The 18,389-nt window shown below is 44.6% G+C and overlaps 1 protein-coding gene across 8 annotated transcripts in view; it reads left to right on the top strand.

The window, feature by feature from the left end:
• The window catches only part of HNRNPK (heterogeneous nuclear ribonucleoprotein K), a 64,171-nt gene that overhangs the window by 14,163 nt on the left and 31,619 nt on the right, over positions 1-18,389 (top strand). For 5 of the 8 annotated variants that reach the window (XM_033927958.1, XM_033927966.1, XM_033927984.1 and 2 more), the window contains exons 4-11: positions 573-670; positions 2,361-2,417; positions 3,709-3,752; positions 4,628-4,700; positions 5,129-5,266; positions 5,848-5,976; positions 6,086-6,390; positions 6,653-6,686. In XM_033927958.1, the coding sequence (XP_033783849.1) occupies positions 573-670; positions 2,361-2,417; positions 3,709-3,752; positions 4,628-4,700; positions 5,129-5,266; positions 5,848-5,976; positions 6,086-6,390; positions 6,653-6,686 (878 nt within the window). The remainder of the gene's footprint in view (positions 1-572; positions 671-2,360; positions 2,418-3,708; positions 3,753-4,627; positions 4,701-5,128; positions 5,267-5,847; positions 5,977-6,085; positions 6,391-6,652; positions 6,687-18,389) is intronic. The other 3 variants (XM_033928001.1, XM_033927993.1, XM_033927974.1) reach the window with 2 other exon arrangements.

Consider the following 18,389-nt stretch of genomic DNA (forward strand, 5'->3'; position numbering starts at 1 on the left):
CTAATGGCAATTGGCTCACATAATTTTTTATAGAATACGGCATTACACTTAGTATGGGTGCTTTTCTGTATAAAAATGCATTTGTTTTATAAGCCATAAAGTGTTTGGGTTTTTTTTGGGGGGGGGGATGTTGGTTTTTGTTTGGTTTGGGTTTTTTAACACTATTTGGTTTGTACTGTATCAACTTAAATTTGTTTCTTTTGCTTAAAAGCTCACTTAATTCAGAATTCAAATTCATCTGTGATACTCAACTTTTGATTGTTAAATTTGTGGTTAATATGGAGGTGTCACATCTTGAGGGGTATTTTAGTACAATGCTCTGGTTAATATATAGCAAAATTGATTAGGTAATTTTGATTTCCAGATGTATTGGCCCCTTTAGGAGAGAATGCCTGAGTATCACAAGTAGAGTATTTTGTGTGAAATGACATTCTATATTCTGAATGTTAAACACAGAAATATTTAGTTAGAATACTGAGGCGCTGCATCTTATATTCTGCAGTCAGCTGTGAAAAGGAATTGTAGAATTTCTCCTTTTTGATCATGGAGGTATGTTTGTTTTTGATGAGTAGGCAAACGACCTGCTGAAGATATGGAAGAAGAGCAAGCTTTCAAGAGATCACGCAATACAGATGAGATGGTTGAACTTCGCATCCTGCTGCAGAGCAAAGTGTGTACTTATGTATTTCTTATGGATCATATAAAAATGCACATATATAGATAGATATTAAACATTTGCTTAAGGTACATCAGCATCTAAGACCTTTTTTCCTATAAACCCACAGAATGTAAGAAAAGCCTTGTTGAATTAGGCCCCTAGTTAACTTGTATAAACTGCATAGAATCTAAATTTAGAGGAGGAATGAAAGCATCTGTGTAATAAGCAAGATAATTAAACTCTGGTCTAGAGGTCAACTAATAGATCTTCATGATCAAGATGTAACAAATTAGCTTACTTCGTAGACCAAATATCATTGTGGTAGTTATCTTAATGTAAACAATTACCCTGAAGGAAAAAAATAATATAAAAAGGAAAACCAAAGTTTAGCAATTGCCTGCTGTGGGTGATAATTTGGGGAATGATTAAGGATCATACACCTACTGATACTCATACTGCTTTTACTCTTGGGTTTTCTATGTTCATTTATACATATATTGTTATCCCTAGGTAGTATACATTGATTTAAGTTTCATAAAGATCTGCTTGCATACAGTAAGGAGTATGAGAATAGATTTGAATCCATTAGTGGGTTTTCAGGGATAGTCAAACTAATACATACACAGAGAGCTCCTTTTACTAAGCCATGTTAAGGCCTTAACGCGTGGAATAGCGCATGCTAAACCTTTAACGCCAGCATTGAGCTGGCGTTATTCTAGAAGCATACTGTGTGGTAATTTTGTGCATGCGCTAAAAACGCTAGCACACCTTAGTAAAAGGAGCCCATAGTAGACGGGTCACAAATTTGTATTGAACAAAAAGTTGTGTGCATTTATTTTCGTAGTGTCTGAATATAGCTTGTTATGCAAATGGATACCTTGCATCTTGAAAATAGTTATTTGTTGCAGAAAAGAACATACTCTATATTTAGAGTATAACTTTCTATTGTGACCACCAAAGTATATTTTTTCAAATAGGCAAATCTTGCACTGACTTCACAAAATCAATTTGAATTGAATGAAATGGAAAATTAGCTACATATTTAAAGTTGTGTTTTTAATTGTTCGGTACATTGGGAGGAGGTTAACTGAGAACATAAGACTAGGTCAGACCAGTGATCCAGTAGCCCATCCTCACTGTGGCCAATCCAGGTCAGTAGTACCTGGCAAAACCCCAAATAGTAGCAACATTCCATGCTAACAATCCAGGGCAAGCAGTAGCTTCCCCCATGTCTGTCTCAATAACAGACTATGGACTTTTCCTCCAGGAAATTAAACCAGCTACATTAACCGCTCTTGCACAACATCTGGCAATACATGCCAGAGCTTAACTATTCTCTGAGTTAAAAATATTTCCTCCTATTGGTTTTAAAAGTATTGCCCTGTAACTTCTAGTATCCCCTAGTCTTTGTAATTTTTGACAGAGAAATAAAACATTTCCAGCTGCACAAGCACTGTATGTAGTCTAAATACCATGATTCTGGTTCCAAAGTACCCATTGTCCTTTCCCTGCTTTAATATTACATAGGAAAATATTCTGATTGTATAATTTTTATACTTTTCAAAGAAATCTTATTTTCTCTGTTACAGAACTAGGGGATAATTTTGTCTCTTTTTAAGAGAATCTATATAGCTCATTTCAAGTAAACAAAATAGGCAAATAATTTGATAGTTGATAAAATGCCAATTTTTTTTCTTTAAAGAATGCTGGAGCAGTGATTGGAAAAGGTGGCAAAAATATTAAGGCACTTCGTACAGACGTAAGTTTTTCAAGAGTTTCCTAAAGTTGTGTTGAATGTATTAAATCTATGTACATAATTTATAAAGAGAATAGATACTTTATGATGTAGTTTAAAGCTGTTTATGTAGACTTTAAATGCATATATATTGTTTTTGTAAGTACTTAATGTGGTAGGATAAGACTTGTCATTTTTAAGCAAAACACTTCTAACAAGGTTCCATTAAAGTTTTTAAGCAACAGTATTTCCATTAAAAATATTGAATAAGCCCTCAGTCAGTTCTTCAGCTATCTGAATCAGTTAGTGAAACCATTGGAGGTGATTGGCTTAAACTAGAGAGATGAGTATATTTGAAATTTTTAAAATGTCCATCTGTTCTTATTTAACAGCTTGCACATGAAGCACAAAGACATAAATGTAAAGAAGATTGCATGATTAAAAATTGGGTATAGAACAGTATCCATTGTAATATTTGTAGCTAGGCTGAAGTTTTTGTTAAAATGGTATATTTGGACATAAATTTTAGTGGGTTGACTCTTGTGATTAGACACATGTAGTTAATTAAAAATATATACAAACATTTCTTTTACTACTTGGAGCTACTTCTGATAAGGCAATTTGAGCATGAGAAATTTGTTAGTACGTTTAATGATTTTATGGAAAAAAATATACTAATTGTAGCATAAATTAATGAGAAACTTGAATTTTCAAAATTTTCAGTTCAGTGTGTGTGCGCTGCTTCTTAATATGGAATATATATAAACTTTCTGAATCCATATAGTGTAGTTAACATGCCTGGATTGTATCATTTCCTGTTTGCCTTAGATTTTAATATCCAGTTAACCTCAATAGGATGTGTCTACCCTCATGAGCCAATCTGCTACCAAAACGTATGTTTTAAAAGTAATGTAGTTTTTATAAGAAGTAACTCAAGGTCCACAAATGATAAACCACAGTAAATGTACAGCAATCCTTTTATTGTATTAATCTTAATCTTAATACAATACAAATTAAGATTGTTTCATTGAGAGTAATGAGTATAGTTTTGTATTAAATTAAAATTTATTGCTTTTCCCCCTTTTCCCTCTCCTTGTTTTTTTGGCCACATATCTCCGTTGCCCATGTACTGGATCAACATGCCCCGCGTTGCCCATCATGACGTTGGCCCATCCACCCCTGAACGCCCATGTGAAAACCCTGGTTGGCTTTGCCCAAAAATGTGCTCGTTGCCAAACGGGCATCATTCTTGACAACTTCTGATTGAATACCCATGCCCATTGCCAACATCCACGAACGCCAATGACCAATGCAGTACAATGCCAGTGTTTCAGTCCCAGACAGCAGTGGCCCCGAGCGGTATGTCCCAACAGTTTATGCCTCACTGCCTGATTAGAAAGAGAAATGTATTTTATTACCTGCCTTTAGTATAATTAAATAGTAACCCCTTATAGACAGTGTATTGTTTCTTGTCTTATTTTCCCCATTTAAGTCTTTTGTCACTGAACTTGTACATAAGTTGCCCACACAAAACAAACACTAATATTTCAGTGGAAGGTGCACAGCTTCAAGTATTGAATATTTAGCTGCATCGTACATCAAGTTATTACAGGATAGTCTTTGCTCTGTCTTTGTGACCCACCTTGCTCCCCAACATTGCCTGTTCATTTTTTTTTTTCCCCCTGATGAAATGCTAACTCTCTGGTTCACATTTCTTCGCTTCTCATTTGTGTTGTCTTTGTTTTAGTCTTGCATCTGTATTTGTTTTCTTGCAGAGCCCATTAGCAATCTAATTTCTAACTGGTCTCCATAACTTTACTCCAAATACAATGTTCACTCCTTGCATATTCCCAGTTTTCCTATGAGTAAGGTGCGCCAGTTTGTTTGTTTCTTCTCAGTATGAGGGAGTAACCTAAATTAGTGGTGGCGGGGAGCATTGATAGTCACTTCTGCTTTCATTTCTGCTTCAGTATTTTGTCCACTTAATCTGAGCCCTTCCAGAAGCCCTTCTCTGCCAGGCATATACTTTAAATTTTTATCATGTATGTTATGTTGAGCATAAACAGATGCATGTGTAAAAAATTAATTTACAAATTTTCTATGGGGAAATTTTAATTAAGTTTTAAATATATATATATAGCTGTCAATTTTTTAAATATAGATTTCTGTATAACAGATAAACTTACATTTTCTCTTCCTGCTTGTCCTGTACTATGTGATTTTTACATTTCCAGCATATTGAGTATCAGTGCAGATATAGACACAACTGGAGAAATATTGAAGAAAATCATCCCTACCTTAGAAGAGGTAACTATTTAATTTATAATGAAAATGTTGATCTTTCTGTAATAAAAGTACTTGAAAATATTTTAAAATAAGGGTTTATGAAATGGTTTTGTCAAAACTATGCTAAAGATATTTGAATGTGCACCATAATGGTAGAGTAGGACTTAGAATTATATAAAAGTATTTTGCAGATGATGCTGTAGTTTGGTTAATAGGCACTTAAGACCCACAAGTATTTTGTGAGCCCTTTTTTCCTTTTGGGGATGAAAATAGAACTGCAAAAACTAGCATATTTGGGGGGCTTCTCTGTAGTTTATTTATAACTGTTTCTATTGATCAAAAGACATCTCTTTGGGGAAAATGGGATAGAAAATGAAATAAAGTATTTAAGTTGTGAAAAATGTCTTTTTGGTATTGAATTTGACACTATGTTAAATTATTTAATGCAGCACAATTCTGTATTTCATATACAGTATCAACACTACAAAGGAAGTGACTTTGACTGTGAGTTAAGATTGTTAATTCACCAGAGTTTGGCAGGAGGAATTATTGGTGTCAAAGGTGCAAAAATCAAAGAGCTTAGAGAGGTAAGTTGTCTTCCCTTTTTGTTAAGCCTCTTATTTTATGGGAAGGAGATGGATGCACTTCTGGATTCAATAATTTTATATTTTTCCAACACTTCTCTTCTACCTAAAAATGTGGAGAGGTTGACTTAACAGCTTAATATCTGAGGGGAAGTCAAAACTACAACTCTCCAGGGTTATTTTGTCAACTGCTTGTGTCCTGCAAGGGAGATTAATATTAATATATGGAATATGTAATACATATTCAAAATACTAAAGTTTGAGTTCATGGAAATCTCTCATCATGGTTCTGTGGAAAGCAGTTCATTTATCATATTGGAAAACTTCAACTGCTTCTGCCATTACCATGCTTGAATCTGATAAGATACAAAATTGTAACCACTTTGTGTAGTAATAGGGTAAGTGTTTAATCCTACAGCTGAAGTACTGCTAATTTAACTTTTGAATTGTACACCTTTTGAATACATAGAGGAGTATTGAGGAAATAGGGAGAGAACCTGGAAGAGAAAATTTAAAACAAATGTGTGTACCCTTGACACAAACATGGGAATTTCAGTTGATCTTGGTTTAAATTTGTTTTACAGAATACTCAGACAACAATTAAGCTTTTCCAAGAATGTTGTCCTCATTCCACTGATCGTGTGGTTCTCATTGGAGGAAAGCCTGACAGAGTTGTTGAATGTATCAAGATTATCCTTGATCTTATTTCAGAGGTAATTTTGCAGCAAAGTGCCTGTTTTATAGCAGTTTTAAAATATTAGTTTAATATCTGTATAATTCACACCTTTATAACTTTTTTTTTTTTTTTTTTTTTTTTTTAAGTCTCCAATCAAAGGGCGTGCACAGCCTTATGATCCTAACTTCTATGATGAAACATATGATTATGGTGGTTTTACAATGATGTTTGATGAGAGAAGAGGACGCCCAATGGGATTCCCAATGCGTGGAAGGGGTGGCTTTGATAGGATGCCTCCTGGTCGTGGTGGACGTCCAATGCCTCAGTCAAGAAGAGAGTATGATGATATGAGTCCTCGCAGAGGTCCTCTCCCACCACCTCCAGGTCGTGGAGGAAGGGGTAGCCGAGCCCGCAATCTTCCCCTTCCTCCTCCACCTCCACCCAGAGGAGGGTAAGTGTATGATTTTATTTATTATTTATTTTTAATTTTCTATAAGCCATCAATCTGAGTACATGGGTTGTCTTTCAAAAAAAAACCTCCACTGTTCTAGAAGTCGCATGCCATTAGTGAGATAATGGGGTTTTTATTTGTTGAGAGAAGATATGCATATCAGCTTATAATCAAGTATTATTACAATATAATACATTTTTATTAGCATATACAAATAACTTAACATAGCATGTTTCTTTTTCCTTCCCCCCCTCATCATCAGTAGAGGTAGACCTGGTGACCATTATGATGGAATGGTAAGACCTTATCTATATTTTTGGGGTTTTCCCACTTTTATAAAGTAAAACAAATTTTAATATATCGGGGCTAGAAAGTAAAAACTGTTCTAATTTTATTTCATTTTTAAAGAGCAGCTATTAAGCATTGGGGACTACTTTGTGTTATAAAAGGCAGTATATTGACATAAATGTGCATTTAGTGTGGTGTAATGATTAGAGCAGGGGTGGGCAACTTCTTGAGAGCCGGAGTTGCCCACCCCTGGGTTAGAGCTACAGCCTCGGCACCCTGAGGTTGTGGGTTCAAACCCTGGGCAAGTCATGTAATCCTCTGCCCCAAGTACATTAGATTGTTAGCCCACCAGGACAGATAGGGAAAATGCTTGAAGTACCTGTATGTAAACACTTTGAATGTGGTGGTAAAACTACAAAAAGGCAGTATACAAGTTCCAGTCCCTTTCCCTATATTAAAATTTTATTCTAATCCTACTGTCCTTAGCAGATTACTTTAATTCTACACAGGGACAGACAAATTTTTAAGAAACATTTGCAAAACCAAAGGCAGATTGTAACCTTTCATAATTGTTGAATAGTATTGTTATCTTAGAAGTTTGTAAATTAAGAAAATCTTGCATAGGCTACACAAGGACATGAATGTATGCATTAGAGCAGGGGTGTCCAATGTCGGTCCTCGAGGGCCGCAATCCAGTCGGGTTTTCAGGATTTCCCCAATGAATATGCATGAGATCTATTTGCATGCACTGCTTTCAATGCATATTTATTGGGGAAATCCTGAAAACCCGACTGGAATACGGCCCTCTAGGACCGACATTGGACACCCCTGCATTAGAGAATGACATGATGGCAGGTAACCTGCTGAAACGGTGGAGGGAGGGGGAGTGCTCACTGCGGGCACGGGGACAAGGCCATCCACAACCCTGTGGAGCGGTGAATGGCCTTGTCCCCGCAGTTAAGGGAGGCAAGGCGCATTTTGCCCCCTCCCTAAGGCCAAATCTATCTCCTTACCTTCGGCGCTTTAGTAAAGAAACTTACTGAAGCTGGCGAAGTCTGCCTGCGTGCCTGCAGTCGCATGTGTGTGGACGAAAGCTTCTCCTCTGACGCAACTTCCGGTTGTGTCAGAGGAGAAACTTTCGCCCACACACACGACCACAGGCAGGCAGTCTCCGCTGACTTCAGTAAGTTTCTTTACTAAAGCGCTATGAAGGTGAGAGGGAGATTTGGACATAGATTTGGCTTTGGGAGTTCCTGGCAGCCCTGACGCCCAACAAAGCTGGAACCCAGCCAGGGACCTAAACCCAAGCAGGCAGTCTCCACCGGCTTCAGTAAGATTCTTTACTAACGCGCTGCGAAGGTACGGGGGAGGGAGGGAGGGAGATTCTCAGACCGCTGAAGGGCGGTGAGGTGGCGAGAGGGAAGGGTGGATGCTACGGGGGTGGTGGTGGGGACGGGGTGGTGAAGGGGACGGTTGTCCGGGGATGGGGACAGATTTTTTTTTTCCCTGTATCATTCTCTAATATGCATATCATTAAGAAGGTTTGTGGGTTCTTTATTCATGGAAATGTTTGTCCTGTGTGTGTGGTGGTGGGGGATTATCTAACTGATTTAAAGTGGTGGTAAAAATTACAGGAAATAGTTGATCTATATTGCCACATGCTATACAAGGCAGTATTTTGCCTTATTTTTTTTACTTCATTGCTTTCTGTTGGCCCTACTTGTTTTTACTTTCTGCATTGTTTTCAGTCTGTTCCTTGTTCATGCTGTATTGGAACTTTTTTTTTTTTTTTAATGGCTGATGGCACACTTAACGCAGACCCTGGGGCTAAAATATAGCAGTCTTAATAGTTAAGCTACTGAAGTCATGTAAAAAGTGCTAGTAGCTCTGGTTCATCTATGTAATACATTGCCTTTGTGGTACACTTCTCCCTCTGAATCCGCAATTTTTTTTTTTTTAAATCCATTTTCAGGCTATTTTTAAGCCCTCTTAGACCTCCCCACCCTTAAACCATGCCTGGTGGTCTAGCAGGTTTTCGGGGCAGGAGCAATCTTCCTACACTCCTCAATGTTCTCCCCAGAATTTTTTTCCAGCTGGGTGGTATGAAAAAGTAGCCAGGTGGGGTGGGGCAGGGAAATTTGGTGGTTAGAATAGGGTCATTAAATCCAGTGGTGTATCTGGTATATATGACAGAGAGGTTTCCAGTTGAGGTGTAGGAAGCGGGTAGGAACCTTTTCCCATGGCTTTGTGCACTGCAGCACTCAAGGAGCCTGCCCAAAGACGCCGCGTTGATCGCTGCAGAACATTGTCTTGGCCCGATGGAGGTGCCGGCCCTGTGGACTGGCAGAAAATTTCTGCGGACCGGCACCGTTCCACAGACTGGCGGTTGAAGAACACTGCATTAGAGCACCAACACACGAATTGTAAAACTAAACAAGTCAGATCCTGCACAGTCAATTGATTTTGTACAGTCAGTGCTAACAGAAAACTATGTCCTTTTCATACACACAGAACAGAGAAACACCCTCGCCCAATATGGAATAATCACAAATTAAAAATAGAAATATGTAGACAAAAGTTAAATTATCCCAGGACAAGCAGGCAGGTATTCTCACTAGTGGGTGATGTCATCCGACAGAGCCCCGATACAGACATCTTGCAAGCATGTCTTGCTTGAAGAAACTCAGAAGTTTCGAGATGCCCGCACCGCGCATGCGCCAGTGCCTTCCCGCCCGATGGTCCGGGCGTGTCTCCTCAGTTCTTTTTCTTCCGCGGAGCTGAGAAGTCTATCTTCAATTTGCGCCATTGAATCTCTTTTTTGCCTTCTATTTTGCCGCGGGTTGAGTTCTTTTGGCTCTCCTGTGCATTTATTTCTTTCTTTGATTTCTTTTATTAAAAAAAAAAAAAAATTTCCTTCCGATACCGGGTCGGCCGCGTGGCTGGGGCCCCGCGCCTTCGACCTTGCGGCGGAGCTTTTCCGGCCTGTGTCCCGGCCGATTACCAGTTTTAAAAAGTGTAGCAAGTGCCAGTGCGCTATTTCGCTCACGGACCCTCATCGACGCTGCGTACAGTGTCTGGGACCGGATCACTTCCCGAAATCGTGCCAGCCTTGCTCCACTCTGACGGCGAGAGCGTTTAAGCGCCCCTGTCTACTGTGGGAGTCCATGTTCAAGATGGAAGCTTCATCGGATCTTGCAGCTTCGACATCGACAGGTGCTTTGACTCCTTCCGCGAAGCCCTCTGCCTCCCCGGCTGCTTCGGGCCTCCTGAAACCGGCATCGTTCACACCGGTTTCGGCCCTGGCTTCGGCGCCGGTGCCTTCCTCCGTCTCCTCGGAGCAGGTATCGACCCCGACAGTTCCACCGGTGGTGCTCAAGGTGCCGAAGACTGGCAAGCAGAAGCACGCAGCACCGAAGGAGCGCGGAGACCGTGCGGAAGGGCCCCCTTTTGATGCGGATCCCTCCATATCGGCTTCGTTGTGGTCCCTTCTGGAGGCTCATGAGACCATGGTGCCTCGGCTGATTGCCACCATCCAGGGTGACCTCCCAGCTTCGGCTCCTCCTCCTCGCCGCACGACCTCGTTGCTCGGCGAGGAGGAGCGGCGAGCGGTGTCAGGGTCCTCGAGGAGGTCCTCCGTTAGTGCTGTGCCTCCTTTGGAACAGATTCCCTCGAGGAGGGCCTCCCTTAGTGATATGCCTCCCTTGGAGCCCATCCCCTCGAGGAAAGCCTCGTTTAGTGACCTGCCTCCCTTGGAACCGATTACTCCGCCCCATGACTCAGTGTGGGGTCCACCTTCGGGGCCACCCAGTCCTGGGCATAGCAGGAAGCAGGACGAGTTCTTCCGAACCCCCTATCAAACCTGGGCGGCGTCGGGGGAGGCGCCGACTCTTCCGCCTCTGCGATCAACGGCATCGAGTCCGATCTGCTCCTTGGAGGCGTCTGACCCAGTTTCTCACAGACGGGCTCGATCCCCTTCCAGGCATCGGGAAGGGCATCGATCCAGACATTCTTCGAAGCATTCCTCTCGGCACTCGACCGTCTCGCCTCAGAAGAAATTGCATCGGTTGGGGTATGCTGCTTCGACTGGGTCTCCTCCTCCGGGCCCGGAGTTCGAGGACCCCGAGGTTTTCTACTCGTCCTGTTGCTCGCAGGCCTCTCAGGAGCCTGAAGCCTCTTCTTCTTCTAGTCCGTCTCGCAGACCGGCGACGGCGGACCAACTGTCCTTTTCATCGTTCCTCAGGCAGATGGCAGATGACATGGACATTACTCTCAATGCTGGGTCTCGATATTCCAAGGAGTACCTCGATACCATGCACTTGCCTCGTCCTCCGGCAGAGTCCTTGCGGCTTCCCCTGCGCAAGCTCCTCGACCAGACCTTCATGCGATGCTTCGAGTCTCCTTACTCTATCCCTGTGGTCCTTGCAAATTGGATGCGCGGTACCGAACGGTGCATCATAAAGGCTTCGAGGGTCCTCAGCTTTCTCACCAGTCCCTCCTGGTCGAATCCTCGCTCAAGCGGTCTCATCCTGGCCAGGTCTATGCTTCAGTGCCTCCGGGCCGCGAGGGCAGAACCATGGATAAGTTTGGTCAACGCATCTATCAGAATTCGATGATGGCATCTCGAGACCTGAATTACAATTTCCACTTTGCAGCCTACTTGGAATTTTTTCTACCTGTGCTTCGGAAGTTCACATCATACATCGAGTCCCAGGCTAGGTTTGAGTTTGAGGAAGTGGTTGCTTCGCTGTCCCAACTTCGGCTTCAGTTGATGCAATCTGCCTATGATGCGTTCGAGCTCTCAGCCCGAGCGGCGGCCTGCTCGGTGGTGATGCACCGGTTGGCCTGGTTGCGGACCATTGATATGGACCCGAATCTTCAGGCGAACGTCCCGTGTGCTGGGGCGGATCTTTTTGACGAATCCATCGAGACTGTCACGAAGAAGTTGTCTGACCACGAAAAGTCCTTCCAATCTATCCTTCGGCCGAAGCCTAAGCCTCAGCAATCTCGACCTTCTCGTCCGCCGTTGATTTATCAGAGGCGTTATCAGCCGAGGCAAACTCCACCTGCGAGGCAACCGGTGAAGCGTCAGCCTCCCCAGAAGGGTCAGCCTAAGTCTCAGTCGCCTGCTGTCCCTAAGACCACTCAGCCTTTTTGACTGTCTCGTCGAGGGCATAACCAACCTCGTTCTGCCTCCCCCTGTTTTTCCCATCGGAGGGCGCCTCCATCATTTTTATCATTGCTGGGAGGCCATAACAACCGACCTCTGGGTCCTTACTATCATCAAGGAAGGATACTCTCTTCATTTCTATCGGGTCCCTCCGGACCACCCTCCAAGAGAGTATCCTTCCAACTTGACTCAGACCGCCCTTCTTCTTCGGGAAGCTCAGGCTTTGCTCCAGCTTCGTGCCGTGGAGCCGGTTCCGACGGACCAACTGAACCAGGGGTTTTACTCCCGGTACTTCCTTGTTCCGAAGAAGACGGGCGACCTGCGACCCATTTTGGACCTCAGGGTCCTCAACAAATTCCTAGTCAAAGAGAGGTTTTGCATGCTGACACTTGCTTCTCTCTACCCCCTCCTCGAGCGGAACGACTGGTTATGCTCTCTGGATCTCAAGGAGGCCTACACTCATATTCCCATTCATCTGGCCTCTCGCAAGTTCCTCAGATTTCGGGTGGGACATCTCCATCTGCAGTATCGAGTGCTTCCATTCGGCCTGTCTTCGTCCCCCAGAGTCTTCACCAAATGTCTGGTGGTGGTGGCCACGGCCCTCCGGAACCAAGGTCTTCAGGTATTCCCCTACCTCGACGACTGGCTGATCAAGGCTCCCTCGGCCTCGGGGGTCCTCTCAGCGACCCTGTCAATGATTCGGTTCCTGCAGAGTTTGGGATTCGAGATCAACTTTCCCAAGTCTCATCTACAGCCGACCCAGTCTCTTCCCTTCATTGGGGCTGTCCTGGATACTGTACGTCTCGGAGCATTCCTTCCTTCTCAGCGCATGGATGCTCTTCTTCATCTCGCCAGACCATCTCAGCGAGACACATGATGGGCCACATGGCCTCTACAGTTCATGTGACGCCGTTTGCCAGACTCCACCTCAGAATTCCTCAGTGGACTCGGGTGTCGGATCCGTTGACTCGACACATCACAGTCACTCCTGCTCTTCGGCAGTCTCTGCTCTGGTGGATGACCTCTTCGAATCTATCCAGAGGTTTGCTGTTTCATTCTCCTCCCCACCAGAAGGTTCTCACAACAGATTCCTCGACCTATGCCTGGAGAGCGCATCTGGATGGGCTTCGCACTCAGGGATTCTGGACCTGTACGGACCGACTCCATCAAATCAATCTTCTGGAGCTCAGAGCCATCTTCAATGCTCTTCAAGCTTTTCAACATCTGCTTCACGACATGGTGGTCCTCATTCGCACCGACAATCAGGTCGCCATGTATTATGTCAACAAGCAAGGGGGCACGGGCTCGGCCTCCCTCTGCCAGGAAGCTCTCAGAGTCTGGGATTGGGCAGTTTGCCACAACACCTTCCTCAAAGCTGTCTACATTCAGGGGAGGGACAATGTCTTGGCGGACAAACTGAGTCGTCTTCTCCAGCCTCACGAATGAACACTCCACTCCAAGCCCCTTCATCAGATCTTTGCTCAGTGGGGAACGCCTCAGATAGACCTCTTTGCGGCTCCCCACAATTTCAAGCTGCCTCAGTTTTGCTCCAGGATCTACGCTCCTCATTGCCTCGAGGCAGATGCTTTTCTGCTGGATTGGGGGAATCGCTTTCTGTATGCTTTTCCGCCATTCCCTCTCATTCAGAAGACTCTAGTCAAACTGAAGTCGGAACATGCCACCATGATTCTGATAGCTCCTCGGTGGCCCAGGCAACCTTGGTTCTCCCTTCTTTTTCAACTCAGCAGCAGGGAACCGTACCTACTTCCAGTGTTTCCTTCACTGCTTACTCAGCATCAGGGGTCTCTGCTTCATCCCAACCTGCAGTCTCTCCATCTGACAGCTTGGTTCCTCTCAACGTAACTCCGCACCAGTTTTCCCAGGCGGTGAGGGATGTCTTGGAGGCTTCCAGGAAGCCTGCTACTCGTCAATGCTACTCCCAAAAATGGACTAGATTTTCTTCATGGTGTATTTCCAATTCTAAGGAACCTCAGCGAGCCTCCCTATCCTCTGTTTTGGACTATCTTTTACATCTGTCTCAGTCTGGTCTCAAGTCGACATCTATACGAGTCCACCTGAGTGCTATTGCGGCTTTCCATCAGCCTCTACAAGGGAAACCTCTCTCTTCTCATCCTGTGGTTTCCAGATTTATGAAAGGACTTTTTCATGTCAATCCTCCTCTCAAACCGCCTCCAGTGGTTTGGAATCTAAATGTTGTCCTTTCTCAGCTTATGAAACCTCCTTTTGAGCCTCTGAGCAAGGCTCCACTAAAGTTTCTCCCTTGGAAAGTGGTTTTTCTGGTGGCCCTCACATCTGCTCGCAGGGTCAGTGAGCTTCAGGCCTTGGTGGCGGACCCACCTTTCACAGTATTCCATCATGACAAGGTGGTCCTCCGCACTCACCCGAAATTCCTGCCTAAAGTGGTCTCTGAATTTCACCTCAACCAATCCATTGTGCTTCCAGTGTTCTTTCCAAAGCCTCATTCTCATCCTGGAGAATCAGCTCTTCACACTCTGGACTGTAAACGTGCTTTGGCTTTCTACTTGGATCGCACCAAACCACACAGAACTGCTCCTCAACTTTTCGTCTCCTTTGATCCAAACAAGTTGGAACGACCTGTATCGAAGCGCACCATCTCCAACTGGATGGCGGCTTGTATCTCTTTCTGCTATGCCCAGGCTGGATTACCCCTTCCCTGTAAGGTCACAGCACATAGGGTCAGAGCAATGGCAGCCTCTGTAGCCTTCCTCAGATCGACACCGATTGAGGAGATTTGTAGGGCTGCCACTTGGTCCTCGGTTCATACGTTCACCTCTCATTATTGTCTGGATACTTTCTCCAGACGGGATGGGCAGTTTGGCCAAACTGTGTTACAAAATTTGTTCTCCTAAGTTGCCAACTCTCCCTCCATCCCATTGAGGTTAGCTTGGAGGTCACCCACTAGTGAGAATACCTGCCTGCTTGTCCTGGGATAAAGCAATGTTACTTACCGTAACAGTTGTTATCAAGGGACAGCAGGCAGCTATTCTCGCGTCCCACCCACCTCCCCTGGGTTGGCTTCTCTGCTAGCTACCTGAACTGAGGAGACACGCCCGGACCATCGGGCGGGAAGGCATTGGCGCATGCGCAGTGCGGGCATCTCGAAACTTCTGAGTTTCTTCAAGCAAGACATTCTTGCAAGATGTCCGTATCGGGGCTCTGTCGGATGACATCACCCCACTAGTGAGAATAGCTGCCTGCTGTCCCTGGATAACAACTGTTACGGTAAGTAACATTGCTTTAATGCAACACCACAGAAACAGTGACACATGTCCCCTAATACAGTACAAAATATAAAGACAGTAGATGTAAATTTGAAAAAAAACTGATACATAACAATCACGACTTTAAAAACAAATAACAAGAAATAAGAAAATAAAATTTTATTGGACTAATCCATTTTTCAGTTAGCTTTCAGAGGCCAAATCTTTCTTCAAGACAGTACAGTATACAGCTGTTATGATATCCTTTCCTGACCTGAGGAAAGGGGTTTAGTCCAAAAGAAATAGCCTTATTTCTATTTCCTATTTATAAAGTTTTATCAATTCAGTACAATACTACTTGATTCTATGTAAAGCAACAAAAAATATCTCTTTCTACCTTTTGTAGTTTCTGCTTTAATCATCTTCTCTTCGTTCTTTTCTTTCTATACAGTGTTGTTGCATCAAAGGGAGAGAGCACAATCTGCCCTCTATCTTTGCCCCTTCCATCTACTGTCCACCCTCTCTCTGCCCTTTCCATCTAGTGTCCGCCCTCTATCTCTTCCATACAGCATCTTCCCTCTTTAGGTCCCTTCAATAAACTGTATATCCTGTGCCCTTTTATACATGATTCATTTCAGCTTCATCCCCTCTCCATTTTTCTGTCTCCACTCCCTCCCCTATGCTCTGGCATCTCTCTCTCTTCTACTTTCCTTCCTTCCCTTCCCTCCCCACCATGCTCTGGCATCTCTCTCCTCTCCTATCTCTCCCTCTCTGCTCTGGTACCTCCTCTCCTTCTTTTCCCTCTGGTCTGGCATTTGTCTCCTTGGTTTCCCTTCCCTCTCCCTTGCCCTAGCATCTCTCTCCTCTTCCCCTCCATTATCTGGCATCTCCTCTCCTTCCTTTCTATCCCTCCTTCCTTCCTTTCCCTTGGTCTGACATCTCCCTCTTCTCTCCCCCCCCCCCATACCCTGACATCTCTCCCTCCATGGTCTAGTATCGCCTTTCCTTTCCCCCCTCCCATGGTTTTGGCATCTCTCTTTCCTGGTCTTCCTCCTTCTTCCTTCCCTCTCTCCCCAGTTGGGTGCAGCAGCATTTCTCTTCCCCCATCCCCTCTCACTCTCCTTCTCCACTGCTGTTCCCCCTTCCCCTATCCACTCTCCTCCTCCACTGCTCTCCCCTCAGTCCTGCTGCAGCTTTCCCTCTTCCATTTTAAGTCCAGCAGCACTCTCTTCTGTTCCCAATCCAGCAGCACCTCTCACCTCCCTCCAACAGCACCTCTCCCTCCCCTCAACTTCCATTTCCCCCACTGACTAGCTGCAGCACCTCTCCTTTCCACCCCCAGGGCCAGCAGTACGGCTCCTCTCCCTTCCCTTACCCACTCACCTCCCAGGTCTAGTAGCACCACTCCCTCCTCTTTTCCTCTCCTTCTATCAGCACCCCTCCCTCTTATCTCCCAGGTCCATTGGCACCACTCCCCCCTCCCGATTAACAGGCTCTCTATTGTAACTTGCCTGACTGCTGCCACAGCTTTAGCGAGTAAATTCCCTCCAGCAGCTTTGGGGCCTCTGAGGAAGAAGGAAGTTACATCATTGGAGGTGGAGCGGCCTAGCAAAATCCCCGAGGCTGCAGAAGGGAATCGATTCGATAACACTACTGCAGCTGTCAGGCAAATTACAATAAGGAGAGAGCGGTGCTGCTGCTAGTCCAAGGTATAGAGAATAGAAAATGGCAGCAGGAAGCATGCCGGTGCTTCCCCAAAGCAATTTTTTACCTCCCCAGGCCCATCTTCCTGATCGGAAAGCCGCCCATCGCATAAACACACCAAATACAAATTGCAGGCTAGTGCCGCCTTAGCCCATAGCGAACGCATGTTCCGGGGCTCTAACGTGTGTGTGCGCTTGCTTCCCTTCTCTTCACCCCCTGGACATAACTTCCGGTTTCGGGGGGAAGAGAAGGGAAGCTGGCACGCACACGTTAGAGCCCCGGAGCATAAGTTTGCTACGGGCTAAGGCGTCAAATCTCCAAGCTGGTTTTTTTTGTTTTGTTTTGTTTTTAATGTTGAGCAGCAGGCGGCAGCAGAATTCACCAGCGGATAATAGTTGGGCGGTTATCTAAATTAGCTGGGCGGACCGCCCAGCTAAAAGGCCCTAGGGAGAACACTGCTCCTGCCCCGTACAGATCACTCATAGGAAATGGCTGCCGTGAGCTCCCGTAGTCTCTCGAGACTGACAGGAGCTCGCGGCAGCCATTTCCTATGAGTGATCTGCACGGGGCAGGAGCTAGGAAGATCACTCCTGCCCTGAAAACCCGCTAGACTACCAGGTAAGGCTTAAGAGATGGCGGGGGATGGGTCAGAGCTTGTAAAGGTTGGTGGGGGATGGGTCAGAGCTGGTAAGGGATGGCGGGGGATGGGTCTGCCCTTAACCCCCTTGGAAGGTTCTCAGCCCACTGCATGCTGATCATTGTGTGTATGTCAAAACCTTATGATAGGTGTGGAATTGCGTTTGTCCTCTTTCTCAGATAATGTTCAGTTTATATACCATATTTTTTGCATCATAAGACGCACCCTAGATTTAGAGTAGGAAAACAAGGAAAAAAACATTCTGAATAGAGAATGACACGGTGACAAAACACCGTTCCCGTCCCCGCGGATAACCGCAGGAAACCATCTTCATGTAATTCTTTTAAGGAGAGAGGGAAGAATCAGAGTATGAATGGGCCCAGCCACTGACCCTCAAGCTTTGCTTTGAAGAATGCTGGTGTAGAAGGACTGAGGCTGAAATAGCCACTAAAAAATGACATGGGATTATTTCCTGTGGTTATCCACGGGGACGGTGATGAAATTTGTCACCGTGTCATTCTCTAATTCTGAACCAAATTGTGTGCATCCAACACCACACTCCTTGCCAGGCTCTGCACCCTGCGTCGTCCCCCCCCCTTTCCCTACTAGTTGTAATGCAATTTTTTCTTTCATGATAGTATTTCATGTTGTTCTTTATCCCAGGACAAGCAGGCAGCATATTCTTGACTGATAGGTGACGGCACCCCGGTACGGACAATTTTTGAGTGATTGCACTTTATACATTTTATAATATAATATGTGATTCATGTATTGAAAGAATGAAAATTCTATAAATAAAAAGTTTAAAAAAAAAGAGTGATTGCACTCTAAGAACTTTGAAAGTTCTAGTAGGCCGCACCACGCAGGCGCGAGTGCCTTCCCGCCCGACAGGCGCGCAGTCCCCAGTTTCTTAGTTTCCACGGAGCTAAGAAGACGCGTGTTCAACTGCTGTTGGAAAATT

Source organism: Geotrypetes seraphini, chromosome 1 (assembly GCF_902459505.1).
Source record: "Geotrypetes seraphini chromosome 1, aGeoSer1.1, whole genome shotgun sequence".
Lineage (NCBI taxonomy): Eukaryota > Metazoa > Chordata > Amphibia > Gymnophiona > Dermophiidae > Geotrypetes > Geotrypetes seraphini.